A 17581-nucleotide genomic window follows, 5' to 3' on the forward strand; every position below is an offset into this window, starting at 1 on the left:
ACAAAAAAAAAATGATCCTCTTGTAGTTCGTCAGGGCTGACCTCCGAATGGATATTCCCTAATCCCTACCTGCCTTTCAGGGGTTCCAAGCGCCGTGGGGAAATCTTATCAATTTGTCACATGCCAGACCGCATTCGATGACAGATGTGCTAATGGAAACACATCCAGAAAGAAAAAAAAAAAAAAAAAAAAAATAGGGATTAGAGTTGGTTTACTCAGACGAGCACCACTTCTGTAGATTGTTTAAAAATGCTCCCTCACTGACCTTTTCCAGGCATCTGGCTTGCAGTGGGGGGCAGTAGACACAGTAAGGCCAATATTCCCGCCTTGTTAGTGATATTGTTTTTTCTTTTAAAGTCTCAAGACTCCAGAAACTTAGGGAGAGAGTAAGGAGCTGGGATGCGGGCTGACAGAGGCCTAGTTATGACTGCCTAGCTGCTGCCATAAGCCAGGCAAGTAGAGTTATGAGGAAAGGCTCACCCTTTTAAAGGGTGGCAACATACCTTGCACCTTTCCTGGACTGCAAAGTGAGGGTGTGTTGCACATATTTTAGCAAGGATTTTTGAGAGGGCTGTAGAGGTAAAGCATAAAGGAAAACTTAAAAATCCCCACTGCATCTCCTTCATTTCAGAAGACATTTGTCATTATCTGATAAAGGGTATTTGTACAGCTCAGATACTGTTGGTTCGATGATGGAATAATACACGTCATTAGGACCAAACTCGAAGGTAATCCTTTTACACGCTTCAGCATGACGTGTAACTGTGTCACATCTGTCTAAAAAGTTAAAAACTGTGTAGAAAATAAGGGGGCTCCTTTGCCATGCAGATGTTGCATATTACCTAATGCTACATCGACAGTGGCTGCAGAAGCGGTAGAGCTGCGCCGTGCTGCTGTGGACATGGGATCTAGGCAGCCACTTACGTCTGTCTCTTTCTTCCATTTGCCTTCCATTACAGCTTACTTCAGCATGCAGGTGATCTACGCTAGGCGCAAGTACAAGGTGAAGCCTCCCAATACATCAGGGTGCGAAGACTTTGAACGGATCTTCAGAGCTCAGTGAGTAATTCCAATGACAGTATGCATTTATTTTTCATAATTTCTGTTTTTATTGCAAATCAAACAAATAAGTATGCAGTACCTTCTAGGTTATTTATAATCAGACTCAGGGTAAGGGTCCATATTTAGTCGAAATCATCATATTTACCCCTCGTTGCATTTAAATTTTACATTTGTATATCTTTATATACTTTATAGTTCCTACATGCAGAGCTGATAGTGGGGAAGATGGTAAGTTGTGTGTTCTGTTGAGAGCAACATGTGTGCCTTGGGTTGTCCTTTGGTGCAGTGGTGGATTTTGAGAAAATTAGTTGCCATGCATGAGAGGCCACGTGTGGGTGTTATATGGAATGAAGGTTGCACGGTTTGTAACAAGAGAAACTATATATTGCAATGTGGCTATTCAGTATTTTGAACTTCTTCATCTCAACTACACTGCCTGCTTGGAATTCCGGAGCTCATTCTATCACGAAGTTCATCTAGTTTCCATTGGCAGTGACCAATTCTCTTCTGGTAGTGTCTTCAGAACCTATTTCGCTTTTCCATGCAGTCCCACAAAGTGTTGTACAATGGTTCTTTATTTTTTTGTCCTCCTACACCTCAGATTCTTAACCCACTGTATGAAGTTGGCTCTGTATGTACTATTTCAAAGTAAGAAATAGCATGCACAGAGTCCCAGGGTTCCCCTTAGAGGTAAGATAGTGGCAAAAAGAGATAATTCTAATGCTCTATTTTGTGGTAGTGTGGTCGAGCAGTAGGCTTATCAGAGGGTAGTGTTAAGCATTTGTTGTACACACACAGGCAATAAATGGGGAACACACACTCAAAGACAATTCCAGGCCAATAGGTTTTTATATAGAAAAATATATTTTCTTAGTTTATTTTAAGAACCACAGGTTCAAGATTTACAAACAATACTTTAAATGAAAAGTATTTCACTTAGGAACTTTAGGAACTTTGAGTTAGCAAAATAGCATATACAGTTTTCACACAAATGGCAATAAGCTATTTTAAAACTAGACACTGCAATTTTCAACAGTTCCTGGGGGAGGTAAGTGTTTGTTAGTTTTGCAGGTAAGTAAACCACCTACAGGGTTCAAAGTTGTGTCCAAGGTAGCCCACCGTTGGGGGTTCAGAGCAACCCCAAAGTTACCACACCAGCAGCTCAGGGCCGGTCAGGTGCAGAGGTCAAAGTGGTGCCCAAAACGCATAGGCTTCAATGGAGAAGGGGTGCCCCGGTTCCAGTCTGCCAGCAGGTAAGTACCCGCGTCTTCGGAGGGCAGACCAGGAGGGTTTTGTAGGGCACCGGGGGGGACACAAGTCAGCACAAAAAGTACACACTCAGCGGCACGAGGCGGCCGGGTGCAGTGTGTAAACAGGCCTCAGGTTTGCAATGTAGTCCAATGGGAGACCCAGGGGTCTCTTCAGCGATGGAGGCAGGCAAGGGGAGGGCTCTTTGGGGTAGCCACCACCTGGGCAAGGGAGAGGGCCACCTGGGGGTCGCTCTTGCACTGCAGGTTGGATCCTTCAGGTCCTGGGGGCTGCGGGTGCAGTGTCCTTACCAGGCGTCGGGTTCTTAGAAGCGGGCAGGGGGAGCCTCTAGATTCCCTCTGCAGGCGTCGCTGTGGGGGCTCAGGGGGGGTCAACTCTGGCTACTCACGGGCTCGCAGTCGCCGGGGAGTCCTCCCTGTAGTGTTGGTTCTCCACAAGTCGAGCCGGGGGCGTCGGGTGCAGAGTGCAAAGTCTCACGCTTCCGGCGGGAAACGTGTGTTCTTTCAAAGTTGCTTCTTTGTTGCAAATATGCTTCTTTCTTGGAGCAGAGCCGCTGTCCTCGGGAGTTCTTGATCCTTTTAGATGCAGGGTAGTCCTCTGAGGCTTCAGAGGTTGCTGGACCCTGTGGAACGCGTCGCTGGAGCAGGTCTTTTAAAGTGGGGAGACAGGCCGGTAGAGCTGGGGCTAAAGCAGTTGGTGTCTCCGTCTTCTCTGCAGGTTTTTCAGCTCAGCAGTCCTTCTTCGTCTTAGGTTGCAGGAATCTATCTTGCTGTGTTCTGGGAGCCCCTAAATACTCGATTTAGGGGTGTGTTTAGGTCTGGGGGGTTAGTAGCCAATGGCTACTAGCCCTGAGGGTGGCTGCACCCTCTTTGTGCCTCCTCCCTGAGGGGAGGGAGGCACATCCCTAATCCTATTGGGGGAATCCTCCATCTGCAAGATGGAGGATTTCTAGAAGTCAGAGTCACCTCAGCTCAGGACACCTTAGGGGCTGTCCTGAATGGCCAGTGACTCCTCCTTGTTTTTCTCATTATCTCCTCCGGCCTTGCCGCCAAAAGTGGGGCCGTGGCCGCAGGGGGCGGGCAACTCCACTAGCTGGAGTGCCCTGGGGTGCTGTAACAAAGGGGGTGAGCCTTTGAGGCTCACCGCCAGGTGTTACAGTTCCTGCAGGGGGAGGTGAGAAGCACCTCCACCCAGTACAGGCTTTGTTACTAGCCACAGAGTGACAAAGGCACTCTCCCCATGTGGCCAGCAACATGTCTGGTGTGTGGCAGGCTGCTAAAACTAGTCAGCCCACGCTGGTAGTCGTTATGGTTTCGGGGGGCATCTCTAAGATGCCCTCTGGGGTGTATTTCACAATATAATGTACACTGGCATCAGTGTGCATTTATTGTGCTGAGAAGTTTGATACTAAACTTCCCAGTTTTCAGTGTAGCCATTATGGTGCTGTGGAGTTTCTGTTTGACAGACTCCCAGACCATATACTCTTATGGCTACCCTGCACTTACAATGTCTAAGGTTTTGCTTAGACACTGTAGGGGCATAGTGCTCATGCACCTATGCCCTCACCTATGGTATAGTGCACCCTGCCTTAGGGCTGTAAGGCCTGCTAGAGGGGTGACTTATCTATGCCTATAGGCAGTGTGAGGTTGGCATGGCACCCTGAGGGGAGTGCCATGTCGACTTAGTCGTTTTCTCCCCATCAGCACACACAAGCTGGCAAGCAGTGTGTCTGTGCTGAGTGAGGGGTCTCCAGGATGGCATAAGACATGCTGCAGCCCTTAGAAACCTTCCCTGGCATCAGGGCCCTTGGTACCAGAGGTACCAGTTACAAGGAACTGACCTGGATGCCAGGGTGTGCCAATTGTGGAAACAAAGGTACAGGTTAGGGAAAGAACACTGGTGCTGGGGCCTGATTAGCAGGCATCAGCACACTTTCAAATCATAACTTGGCATCAGCAAAGGCAAAAAGTCAGGGGGTAACCATGCCAAGGAGGCATTTCCTTACACCCCCCCCCCAAACGAAAGAGGATGAGACTAACCTTTCCCAAGAGAGTCTTCATTTTCTAAGTGGAAGAACCTGGAAAGGCCATCTGCATTGGCATGGGCAGTCCCAGGTCTGTGTTCCACTATAAAGTCCATTCCCTGTAGGGAGATGGACCACCTCAACAGTTTTGGATTTTCACCTTTCATTTGCATTAGCCATCTGAGAGGTCTGTGGTCAGTTTGAAAGAGGTATGGTCTCAGCTTCTTCAGGGACCAAACCACAGCAAAGGCCTCCCTCTCAATGGCACTCCAACGCTGCTCCCTGGGGAGTAACCTCCTGCTAATGAAAGCAACAGGCTGGTCAAGGCCATCATCATTTGTTTGGGACAAAACTGCCCCTATCCCATGTTCAGAGGCATCAGTCTGCACAATGAACTGCTTGGAGTAATCTGGAGCTTTGAGAACTGGTGCTGTGCACATAGCTTGTTTCAGGGTGTCAAAGGCCTGTTGGCATTCTACAGTCCAGTTTACCTTCTTGGGCATTTTCTTGGAGGTAAGTTCTGTGAGGGGTGTCACTATGGATCCATATCCCTTCACAAACCTCCTGTAGTACCCAGTCAAGCCAAGGAATGCCCTGACTTGAGTCTGGGTTTTTGGAGCTGCCCAGTCCAGAATAGTCTGGATCTTAGGCTGGAGTGGCTGAACTTGGCCTCCACCTACAAGGTGTCCCAAGTAAACCACAGTTCCCTGCCCTATCTGGCATTTGGATGCCTTGATAGAGAGGCCTGCAGATTGCAGGGCCTTCAAAACCTTCTTCAGGTGGACCAGGTGATCCTGCCAGGTGGAGCAGAAGACAGCAATATCATCAAGATAATTTGCACTAAAGGATTCCAGCCCAGCAAGGACTTGATTCACCAACCTTTGGAAGGTGGCAGGGGCATTCTTTAAACCAAAGGGCATAACAGTGAACTGATAATGCCCATCAGGTGTGGAGAATGCTGTCTTTTCTTTTGCTCCAGGGGCCATTTTGATTTGCCAGTACCCTGCTGTCAAGTCAAAGGTACTTAAGAATTTGGCAGCACCTAATTTGTCTATCAGTTCGTCTGCCCTTGGAATGGGATGGGCATCTGTCTTGGTGACAGAATTAAGTCCTCTGTAGTGCACACAAAACCTCATCTCTCTCTTTCCATCCTTGGTGTGAGGTTTGGGGACTAAGACCACTGGGCTGGCCCAGGGGCTGTCAGAGTGCTCAATGACTCCTAATTCCAGCATCTTGTGGACTTCCACCTTGATGCTTTCCTTAACTTGGTCAGACTGTCTGAAAATGTTGTTTTCGACAGGCATGCTGTCTCCTGTGTCCACATCATGGGTACACAGGTGTGTCTGACCAGGGGTTAGGGAAAATAGCTCAGCAAACTGTTGCAGGACCTTCCTACTCCTGGGGGCTGGTGGCCAGAGAGGGTGTCTGAGTAGATCACTCCATCAACTGAGCCATCATTAGGGTCTGTGGAGAGGAGATCAGGGAGAGGTTCACTCTCAGCTTCCTGATCCTCATCTGTTACCATCAACAGATTCACATCTGCCCTGTCATGGAAGAGTTTTAGGTGGTTCACATGGATCACCCTTTTGGGGGTCCTGCTAGTGCCTAGGTCTACCAGGTAGGTGACCTGACTCTTCCTTTCTAGCACTGGGTAAGGGCCACTCCATCTGTCCTGAAGTGCCCTGGGAGCCACAGGCTCCAGAACCCAGACTTTCTGCCCTGGCTGAAACTCAACCATAGCAGCCTTTTGGTCATACCACATCTTCTGGAGTTGTTGGCTGGCCTCATGGTTTTTGCTTGCTTTTTCCATATACTCTTCCATCCTTGAACGTAGGCCTAGTACATAGTCCACTATATCTTGTTTAGGCTCATGAAGAGGTCTCTCCCAGCCTTCTTTTACAAGAGCTAGTGGTCCCCTTACAGGATGGCCAAACAGAAGTTCAAAGGGGGAAAACCCTACTCCCTTCTGAGGCACCTCTCTGTAGGCGAAAAGCAGACATGGCAAGAGGACATCCCATCTCCTTTTGAGCTTTTCAGGGAGCCCCATGATCATGCCTTTCAATGTCTTGTTAAATCTTTCTACAAGACCATTGGTTTGTGGATGGTATGGTGTGGTGAATTTGTAAGTCACCCCACACTCATTCCACATATGTTTCAGGTATGCTGACATGAAGTTGGTACCTCTGTCAGACACCACCTCCTTAGGAAATCCCACTCTGGTAAAAATACCAATGAGTGCTTTGGCTACTGCAGGGGCAGTAGTCGACCTAAGGGGAATTGCTTCAGGGTATCTAGTAGCATGATCCACTACTACTAGTATGTATTGGTTCCCTGAGGCTGTGGGAGGTTCAAGTGGACCCACTATGTCCACACCCACTCTTTCAAAGGGGACCCCACCACTGGAAGTGGAATGAGGGGGGCCTTTGGGTGTCCACCTGTCTTACCACTGGCTTGACAGGTGGCAAAGGAGACACAAAACTCATTGACCTTCTGGGACATGTTGGGCCAATAAAAGTGGTTGACTAATCTCTCCCACGTCTTGGTCTGTCCCAAATGCCCAGCAAGAGGAATATCATGAGCTAAGGTCAGAATGAACTCCCTAAACTCCTGAGGCACTACCACTCTCATAGTGGCACCAGGTTTGGGATCTCTTGCCTCAGTGTAGAGGAGTCCATCTTCCCAATAGACTCTATGTATTCCTGTTATTTTTCCTTTGGACTCTTCATCAGCTTGCTGCCTAAGGCCTTCAAGAGAGGGACATGTTTCTTGCCCCTTATACAACTGTTCCCTTATGGGTCGCCCTGGGACTAGGAGCTCAACCTGATAAGGTTCTAACTCCATGGGCTCAGTTCCCTCAGAGGGCAGAACTTCTTCCTGGGAAGAGAGGTTCTCTTTCTCTTGTTGTGTTGAAGCTGGTTCCCCAGTCTTCTTTCCTTTTCTCTTGGAGGGCTGGGCCCTTTTTCCAGGCTCCAACACCTCTTTTTCACCCTGAGCCTTGCACTGCGCCCTTGTCTTGACACACACCAGTTCAGGGATACCCAGCATGGCTGCATGGGTTTTGAGTTCTACCTCAGCCCATGCTGAGGACTCCAGGTCATTTCCAAGCAAACAGTCTACAGGGATATTTGAGGAGACCACCACCTGTTTCAGGCCATTGACCCCTCCCCACTCTAAAGTTACCATAGCCATGGGATGTACTTTAGTCTGATTGTCAGCGTTGGTGACTGGATAAGTTTGTCCAGCCAGGTATTGACCAGGGGAAACCAGTTTCTCTGTCACCATGGTGACACTGGCACCTGTATCCCTCAGGCCTTCTACACTTGTCCCATTAATTAAGAGCTGCCGCCTGTATTTTTGCATATTAGGGGGCCAGGCAGCCAGTGTGGCTAAATCCACCCCACCCTCAGAGACTAATGTAGCTTCAGTGTGGACCCTGATTTGCTCTGGGCACACTGTTGATCCCACTTGGAGACTGGCCATTCCAGTGTTAGCTGGAGTAGAGTTAGAAGTGGAACCTTTCTTGGGACGGGCCTTGTCTCCAGTTTGGTGTCCTTGCTGATTACAGCTACGACACCAGGCCTTTTTGGGATCAAAGTTTTTACCCTTGTACCCAAAATTGGATTGTGAAGAGGCTCTGGACCCTCCCTCCTGAGCAGGTTTTTTGGGCCCTATAGAAGACTCTTTACTTTTTCCCTTGGATGTCTCAACACTCTTCCCCTGGGGAGTCTTTGTGACCCCTTTCTTTTGGTCACCCCCTGTGGAAGTCTTGGTCACCCTAGTCTTGACCCAATGGTCCGCCTTCTTTCCCAATTCTTGGGGAAAAATTGGTCCTAGGTCTACCAGATGCTGATGCAGTTTATCATTGAAACAATTACTTAACAGGTGTTCTTTCACACATAAATTGTACAGCCCATCATAATCATTTACACCACTGCCATGAATCCAACCATCTAGTGTTTTCACTGAGTAGTCTACAAAATCAGCCCAGGTCTGGCTCGAGGATTTTTGAGCCCCCCTGAACCTAATTCTATACTCCTCAGTGGAGAATCCAAAGCCCTCAATCAGGGTAGCCTTCATGAGGTCATAGGATTCTGCATCTTTTCCAGAGAGTGTGAGGAGTCTATCCCTACACTTTCCAGGGAACATTTCCCAAAAGAGAGCACCCCAGTGAGATCTGTTTACTTTTCTGGTTGCACAAGCCCTCTCAAAAGCTGTGAACCATTTGGTGATGTCATCACCATCTTCATATTTAGTTACAATCCCTTTTGGGATTTTCAACATGTCAGGAGAATCTCTGACCCTATTTATGTTGCTGCCACCATTGATGGGGCCTAGGCCCATCTCTTGTCTTTCCCTTTCTATGGCTAGGAGCTGTCTCTCTAAAGCCAATCTTTTGACCATCCTGGCTAACAGGAGGTCATCTTCATTGAGGCTGCCCTCAATGCTTCCAGAGTTGCTGGACTCTCCTGTGAGAGAAGCAGCATCTCTGACTATCACATTTGGAGTCAGGGTTTGAGAGACCCTGGGCTCCCTATCTAGGACTGGGGGTGGGAAATCCTCCAGTTCACTAGGTTCCCCCTCTGTGAGGCCATCATCAGAGGGGTTGTTTTTAGCAAACTCTGCCAAAAGCTCCTGGAGCTGTACTTTGGTAGGGTTTGAACCAGTTTTAATCATTTTGATTTTGCAGAGAGACCTTAACTCTGACATCCTAAGATGCAGGTAAGGGATGAGGTTGAGTTCCATCACTATCTCTTCTGCAGTAGACATTATGGGGGTGATTCTGATTCTGGCGGGCGGCGGAGGCCGCCCGCCAGAATTCCGCCCCCAAAATACCGCGCCGCGGTCAAAAGACCGCGGCGGGTATTTCAAGTTTTCCCCTGGGCTGGCGGGCGGTTGCTGAAAAACCGCCCGCCAGCCCAGGGGAAAACGACCTTCCCACGAGGATGCCGGCTCGTAATCGAGCCGGCGGAGTGGGAAGGTGCGACGGGTGCATTTGCACCCGTCGCGTATTTCACTGTCTGCCAAGCAGACAGTGAAATACTTGTAGGGGCCCTCTTACGGGGGCCCCTGCCGTGCCCATGCCATTGGCATGGGCACGGCAGGGGCCCCCAGGGGCCCCGCGGCACCCCCTACCGCCATCCTGTTCATGGCGGGTTTCCCGCCATGAACAGGATGGCGGTAGGGGCTGTCAGAATCCTCATGGCGGCGGAGCGCGCTCCCCCGCCATGAAGGATTCCCCCGAGCAGCGGTAAGTCGGCGGGAGCCCGCCGACTTGCCGCTTCTGACCGCGGCTGAACCGCCGCGGTCAGAATGCTCGTGGGAGCACCGCCAGCCTGTTGGCGGTGCTCCCGTGGTCGGTGGCCCTGGCGGCCACCGGCCGCCAGGGTCAGAATGACCCCCTATGTTTCTAAAAGTTGGAATACTTTTTAAGAATCTAAAACTATCTCTAGAACTTAATTCAAACTTTTACAAAACTTTTAACCTTTAAAAGAAATGCTAACAGGGACAAACACAAGGCCCTAGCAGGACTTTTAAAAATGTAGAAAAATAGCTCAAATTTCAAAAATCATTTTCTAATGACAATTTTTGGAATTTAGTCGTGTGATCAGGTATTGGCTGAGTAGTCCAGCAAATGCAAAGTCTTGTACCCCACCGCTGATCCACCAATGTAGGAAGTTGGCTCTGTATGTACTATTTCAAAGTAAGAAATAGCATGCACAGAGTCCAAGGGTTCCCCTTAGAGGTAACATAGTGGTAAAAAGAGATAATTCTAATGCTCTATTTTGTGGTAGTGTGGTCAAGGAGTAGGCTTATCAGAGGGTAGTGTTAAGCATTTGTTGTACACACACAGGCAATAAATGGGGAACACACACTCAAAGACAATTCCAGGCCGATAGGTTTTTATATAGAAAAATACCTTTTCTTAGTTTATTTTAAGAACCACAGGTTCAAGATTTATAAACAATACTTTAAATGAAAGGTATTTCACTTAGGAACTTTAGGAACTTTGAATTAGCAAAATAGCATATACGGTTTTCACACAAATGGCAATAAGCTATTTTAAAACTAGACAGTGCAATTTTCAACAGTTCCTGGGGGAGGTAAGTGTTTGTTAGATTTGCAGGTAAGTAAACCACCTATAGGGTTCAAAGTTGGGTCCAAGGTAGCCCACCGTTGGGGGTTCAGAGCAACCCCAAAGTTACCACACCAGCAGCTCAGGGCCGGTCAGGTGCAGAGGTCAAAGTGGTGCCCAAAACGCATAGGCTTCAATGGAGAAGGGGGTGCCCCGGTTCCAGTCTGCCAGCAGGTAAGTACCCGCGTCTTCGGAGGGCAGACCAGGAGGGTTTTGTAGGGCACCGGGGGGGACACAAGTCAGCACAAAAAGTACACACTCAGCGGCACGGGGGCGGCCGGGTGCTGTGTGTAAACAGGCCTCGGGTTTGCAATGAAGTCCAATGGGAGACCCAGGGGTCTCTTCAGCGATGCAGGCAGGCAAGGGGGGGGCTCCTCGGGGTAGCCACCACCTGGGCAAGGGAGAGGGCCACCTGGGGGTCGCTCTTGCACTGGAGGTCGGATCCTTCAGATCCTGGGGGCTGCGGGTGCAGTGTCCTTACCAGGCGTCGGGTTCTTAGAAGCAGGCAGTCGCGGGCAGGGGGAGCCTCTAGATTCCCTCTGCAGGCGTCGCTGTGGGGGCTCAGAGGGGTCAACTACGGCTACTCACGGGCTCGCAGTCACCGGGGAGTCCTCCCTGTAGTGTTGGTTCTCCACAAGTCGAGCCGGGGGCGTCGGGTGCAGAGTGCAAAGTCTCACGCTTCCGGCGGGAAACGTGTGTTCTTTCAAAGTTGCTTCTTTGTTGCAAAGATGCTTCTTTCTTGGAGCAGAGCCGCTGTCCTCAGGAGTTCTTGGTCCTTTTAGATGCAGGGTAGTCCTCTGAGGCTTCAGAGGTTGCTGGACCCTGTGGAACGCGTCGCTGGAGCAGGTCTTTTGAAGTGGGGAGACAGGCCGGTAGAGCTGGGGCCAAAGCAGTTGGTGTCTCCGTCTTCTCTGCAGGTTTTTCAGCTCAGCAGTCCTTCTTCGTCTTAGGTTGCAGGAATCTATCTTGCTGTGTTCTGGGAGCCCCTAAATACTCGATTTAGGGGTGTGTTTAGGTCTGGGGGGTTAGTAGCCAATGGCTACTAGCCCTGAGGGTGGCTACACCCTCTTTGTGCCTCCTCCCTGAGGGGAGGGGGGCACATCCCTAATCCTATTGGGGGAATCCTCCATCTGCAAGATGGAGGATTTCTAGAAGTCAGAGTCACCTCAGCTCAGGACACCTTAGGGGCTGTCCTGACTGGCCAGTGACTCCTCCTTGTTTTTCTCATTATCTCCTCTGGCCTTGCCGCCAAAAGTGGGGCCGTGGCCGGAGGGGGCGGGCAACACCACTAGCTGGAGTGCCTTGGGGCGCTGTAACAAAGGGGGTGAGCCTTTTGGGCTCACCGCCAGGTTTTACAGTTCCTGCAGGGGAAGAAGCACCTACACCTACACCCAGTACAGGCTTTGTTACTAGCCACAGAGTGACAAAGGCACTCTCCCCATGTGGCCAGCAACATGTCTGGTGTGTGGCAGGCTGCTAAAACTAGTCAGCCCACACTCGTAGTCGGTATGGTTTCAGGGAGCATCTCTAAGATGCCCTCTGGGGTGTATTTCACAATATAATGTACACTGGCATCAGTTTGCATTTATTGTGCTGAGAAGTTTGATACCAAACTTCCCAGTTTTCAGTGTAGCCATTATGGTGCTGTGGAGTTTGTGTTTGACAGACTCCCAGACCATATACTCTGATGGCTACCCTGCACTTACAATGTCTAAGGTTTTGCTTAGACACTGTAGGGGCATAGTGCTCATGCACCTATGCCCTCACCTATGGTATAGTGCACCCTGCCTTAGGGCTGTAAAGCCTGCTAGAGGGGTGACTTATCTATGCCTATAGGCAGTGTGAGGTTGGCCTGGCACCCTGAGGGGAGTGCCATGTCGACTTAGTCGTTTTCTCCCCATCAGCACACACAAGCTGGCAAGCAGTGTGTCTGTGCTGAGTGAGGGGTCTCCATGGTGGCATAAGACATGCTGCAGCCCTTAGAAACCTTCCCTGGCATCAGGGCCCTTGGTACCAGAGGTACCAGTTACAAGGGACTTACCTGGATGCCAGGGTGTGCCAATTGTGGAAACAAAGGTACAGGTTAGGGAAAGAACACTGGTGCTGAGGCCTGATTAGCAGGCCTCAGCACACTTTCAAATCATAACTTGGCATCAGCAAAGGCAAAAAGTCAGGGGGTAACCATGCCAAGGAGGCATTTCCTTACACCCACTCCAAGCTATAATACGGTACACCTTGCAAATGTGGAGGTAGATAATGACAGGGGGCCAGACTCTCTCTCACTAATACCATAGAGGTGGGACCTGCCTCCAGTGAGGGAGAGTAGAGTGGTGATTAATCATAGGACAGGAAGGAGAACCTAATATCATGGTGAATCACCATTCACAGATTACCCCTAGAAACCCATCCATTCCAGCAGCGGAGACCATATTTTTCTCTTCTTTTCTCTTGAAGTGCCCACACGCATGTTCAATTTTGCTACTCGAGCAAGCTCATTAAGCCAGTCTTCATGTGGAGACGGGACAACAGAAACCCACTGTCGACAGATTTCCTTCCTGGCCAGCAGTATTGCATAAAAAAATACAATATTCACTATCCTGCTCTTTATTTCCCCATCTTCTGGTAAACCAAAAATTATAAATGGGAGGGATGCCGAGACTTTCTGTTTTAATATGGTTGACGTCGTTTTGCAAACTTTTTCCCAGAAATGAAGAACAGCTGGGCAGTCTAAGTACACAGGGACATCAGATGCACTCAGCAATCCACACTTAGGACAGCTCACCATACCTTCCTTCCTCATCTTTGAGAGTTTGAAGGGGAAATAGTAGGCTCTATGCAATCTGAAGAGATGGTTCCTGCTCAGCACAGCAGGCTTCACTGTACTGAACAACATATGCATAGATGACTGCCATCTGTATTGTAATTGCTCCACCGGCAACAATCTCCTTCCCAAAGCTTTCCAGGTAGATTAAAGTCATTATCAAATATCTCTAAGATTGCCCAATACCAACTGGAGATCTTGTTGGCACATACCATGTTTCTGATTCACTTATCCTTCAGCAAATTCTCTTGGCCCAACTTACTAATACCACACCTTTGTAACCAACTGCTCAGCTGGATATATTTCAACCTAGAAAGATTTTCCCTGGTCATTACTGTAAGCTCATCCCAGGAAAGTAGGGAACCGTCTCTGACCAAGTCCCCCCAGAATTCAATCCCCACCCTCCTCAGAAGCAACGCTAATACATCGCCCAAACATTCAGGGGTTCCTGGAGAGTTCCAGATCGGGGCCCATTGACTATAATACTCCATCTTTACTGATTGCCGAACTTTATACCAGGTCTTAACCACATCCAGTAATACTTTCAGTTTCACTTTTTTAAAGAATTTGGGGTCGCCGAATTTATACAAAAAATGCTTTGCCACGCCTTTGACTGAACCTATCATAGCCTTAAACATAACTCCAATAGCGGAAGCATCCGTGGAGGAGAAAAACATCCTAGTATTCTTAAGATGAAATGCCCAAGCATAATATTGTCAGTCTGGGAGGGAGAGACCCCCCTTTTCCCTCCTTCTGTGCAACTTCTTCCAAGCGATCCTTGGGACCTTATGAGCCCAAATTAAAGAATCTATATTCTGTTGGAATTAATCAAATAATTTTTTGTCCATTTGTAAAGGGATAGAGTTGCATATAAAATTAAATTCAGGTAAAATTATCATCTTAACCAAATTGACTCTACCAATAATTGTGAGGAGGAGATGCAGCCAGCCGCGCATTAACTTACTGCACTCTGCCAGTATTTTTTTTTTAGATTAATCATAGCTATTTGTTCAATCTCCTGCACAATCATTATACCTAAATACCTCATTGACTTTCTTGTCTGCCTCTGATCACCCTTCTGATTCCATACCATTATCTTAGTTTTATCAGTGTTAACATGGATCCCCAAAACCTTCCCGAAACCCTCCACAATACTCAACAGAGTAGGGAAGCCCGTAGATAAATCTGATGTGTACACCAGCAAATCATCAGCATACAAAGCAACTTTCTTCTCCCACCCCTTACAACAAAAGGGAGAGATTGTTGAGCTTAGTCTAATCTTTTCGGCGAGATGTTCCACATATAAATCAAATAACAGGAGGGACAGAGGGCAGCCCTATCTTGTGCCTCTAGTGATCTTAAAGGGGGCTGTTAATCTTCCATTCATCAATACATCTGCAGAAGGAGAATGGTATATAGAACAAATTGCCCAGTGGAATTTCACACCCAGCTTATATCCCCTAAGAATTGTATTAAGGTAATTCCAGTTAACCCTGTCAAAAGCCTTCATAGCATCAAGAGCAATAACAGCTAGGGGTTCCTGAAACGTTGTAGCCATATCTATAACTCCTATCATGTTAAACCTTAATTCATGCAAATATCTATTTCTGATAACGGCCCTCTGATCTAATTGTATCAAATCACCTGTTACTCTACTCAGTCTATCCGCTAGAATTTTTGTAAATGACTTATAATCACTATTTAACAAGGAGATAGGTCTATAGGACTCACACTGACGTGGGCTTTTCCCTGGTTTCGAAATGAGTGAAATAGTTGCTTCATTCCATAAAGCCAGTAGAGGTATACCATCATCAAAGATTTCTGAAAAAGGTTTAACATGGCTGGAACAATAGATTCCCCCAATGCTTTATACAAATCCACAGGAATACCATCTGGCCCAGCTGCTCCCCCCCCCCCTTACTCTCCTTCAACGCCACCCTTTTCTCTGCCTGGGAAATAGATTTATTTAAAACAGTCCGCCTCTCCTGTCCCAGGCACGGTAAGGGAACAGCCCCCAGCCATTCCTCAAATGCCTCCTTACACACCACCAAAGCTTCTGTATAGAGCTGAGAGAAGAACTTCTGAAAAATAGCTTCAATATCTTCTAAGGAGGTCAGTCTAACCCTCGACTGCTCAGCAGATTGATCAACCTCGATCTCTTTAATATGGTTTCGTACTCGTTCACCCTTGGATTTCCTGGCTAACAATTTTGCTGCACCTTCCCCATACTTGAAGTGAGTGAGCCTACTTGCTTGCCATTTTTCTGCAATTCTTACTTGCAGTACATTCTCCAGCTGCTGCTTTAACTGATGTATTCTCTTATCTAATGCCTGCTTCTCCCCTCACGAACTGCTACATAGTTATATCTCCTGCTATATATGATTTAACTCACCCCTATATTGCTTGTTCCTGTGACTAGTGAGGCTCACAATCCTCCCTCTGATTTCTGCTTTAAAAGTGCCCCAAACTATATTGGCGGAAGCGGACCCCTCATTAATCCTAAAGAAGTCCCCTGTTTCCTTACGGAGTTGACTTATAACCTCCTCGTCTAGTAAAAGCATACGATCAAAGGTCCACCTTCCCCCCACCTACAGCCCGAGGCATACTAATCTTTAGCATAACGCCTGCATGATCTGATAAATGCACTGCTGAGTACTTAATATCACCCAATAATCCACATACTGCTTGATCTATTAAGAAGTAGTCAATCCAAGAGGCATGGCCATACTTTTTATTATAAAACTACAAACCCTGTTTTCCCCCAGTTCTCTGCCTCCACAAGTCGCACAGCCCAAACTCATTCAACATCCATTTGAGATATTGCTGGGATTTAGGGGTACCTATCGATCTATAGTTAGCAGATCTATCCAATTTGTTGTCTAAAACCACATTAAAGTCTCCGGCCATTATAACCGGGTCAAGAAAGTCTGATAGATGAGCAAAGACCTGCCTAAATGGTTCTATATCGTCACAGTTAGGCCCATAAAACTCTACTAATGTAAATCTCCTATTTCCAATTTGACTATAACCCATCTACCCTCTTTATTGGAAACCACCTCCAGCAGGGTAGCATTGAGCTGGTGTTTAACTAAGATTGTGACCCCTTTAGTGTTAAAATTATGATCTGAACTCACAAAGCAGTGTATCTGTGATTTAAACATGGTTATACTCTCTTCCTTAGTTAGATACGTCTCTTGCAAAATAATTATATGAGCTGGTGAATCTTTTAAGAACTGCAGAATCTTACTAGTCCTCCCTTTAGTCCGCAGGCCATTAACATTCCAAGACAAAATTAAAACTGGTCTGCTATTGTCTTGCTTTCTGACTCCCTGCCGTCCTCAAACCTTATCCAGCTAGAAAATGATGCCCAAGGTGTATGAGGTATTTTTTTCTCTTTTACTCTCATGCTCCCTACCCAGTGCCCTCCTACTGTCCTCCACCGTGCAATCTACCATAATTCCCCCTCCCTGGGGAACCCCCCTTCTTGTAGTGGGCCCACCGGCCACATTTTTAGAGCGCCTGTGGACCCACCCACCTTGTGGCTAACCTATAAATGCCAAAGTAAACAAAAAACCTTCAATCTACAACATTCTCCTTCTTGATGGCTGCCAACAACTCATCTGCTGCCGTAGGATCTTTAACAGTGTGCATTCTGTTATTATGCATCACCCAGAGAAATGCTGGGAATTTGAGCTGAGCCACTGCACCTTGAGCTTTAAATTCCTCTAAACGTTTTCCCAGCTCCCAGTGCAATGTATTACTTTGCAGTTATTCAATGTTGTCCTAGACAAATCCGATCTAATTTCAAAAGAAAAGTCTTCCCCTCTCAGGGATTTCAATTTTAATGCGTTTGTCAGAATCTTTTCTTTCAAAAGATTGGTTTGAAAATTCAGCAGACGTTTTTGTGGTTTCTTGTTGTTGGTATTCCTCCTAAAGGGGTCTCTGTGAATCCTCTGAATGTCCCTCACCAATTCCTTCTTGCTTTTTTCCAGTGAGAGTGCCTTCTTAATCAGGGAGGCTATCAACATCCTAAGATCATCTCCCTCCATTTCTTCTGACACATTCAAAATTCTCAAATTATTCCTTCTGGAATGATTTTCCAATTGCTCCAATCTCTCCTGTAACTCTCTCTCACTCTTAACTAATAGATTTCTTCCTTAATTTCCTTATTTTTCCTCAACTCCTCCCTCATAGCTCCCACCGACTCCTCCAATGCTTGAGTTCTAATTGACAGGAGGTCGAATTTTTTTTCTAGAGAGTCACAGGCTCCTCT

At 47.6% G+C, this 17581-nt stretch overlaps 1 protein-coding gene across 1 annotated transcript in view; it reads left to right on the forward strand.

Annotated features, from left to right (window-relative positions):
• The window catches only part of LTC4S (leukotriene C4 synthase), a 127549-nt gene that overhangs the window by 75897 nt on the left and 34071 nt on the right, over positions 1-17581 (forward strand). Inside the window, exon 3 of the mRNA XM_069202016.1 lies at positions 960-1059. Coding sequence (XP_069058117.1) covers positions 960-1059 — 100 coding nt within the window. The remainder of the gene's footprint in view (positions 1-959; positions 1060-17581) is intronic.

Source organism: Pleurodeles waltl, chromosome 7 (genome assembly GCF_031143425.1).
Source record: "Pleurodeles waltl isolate 20211129_DDA chromosome 7, aPleWal1.hap1.20221129, whole genome shotgun sequence".
Lineage (NCBI taxonomy): Eukaryota > Metazoa > Chordata > Amphibia > Caudata > Salamandridae > Pleurodeles > Pleurodeles waltl.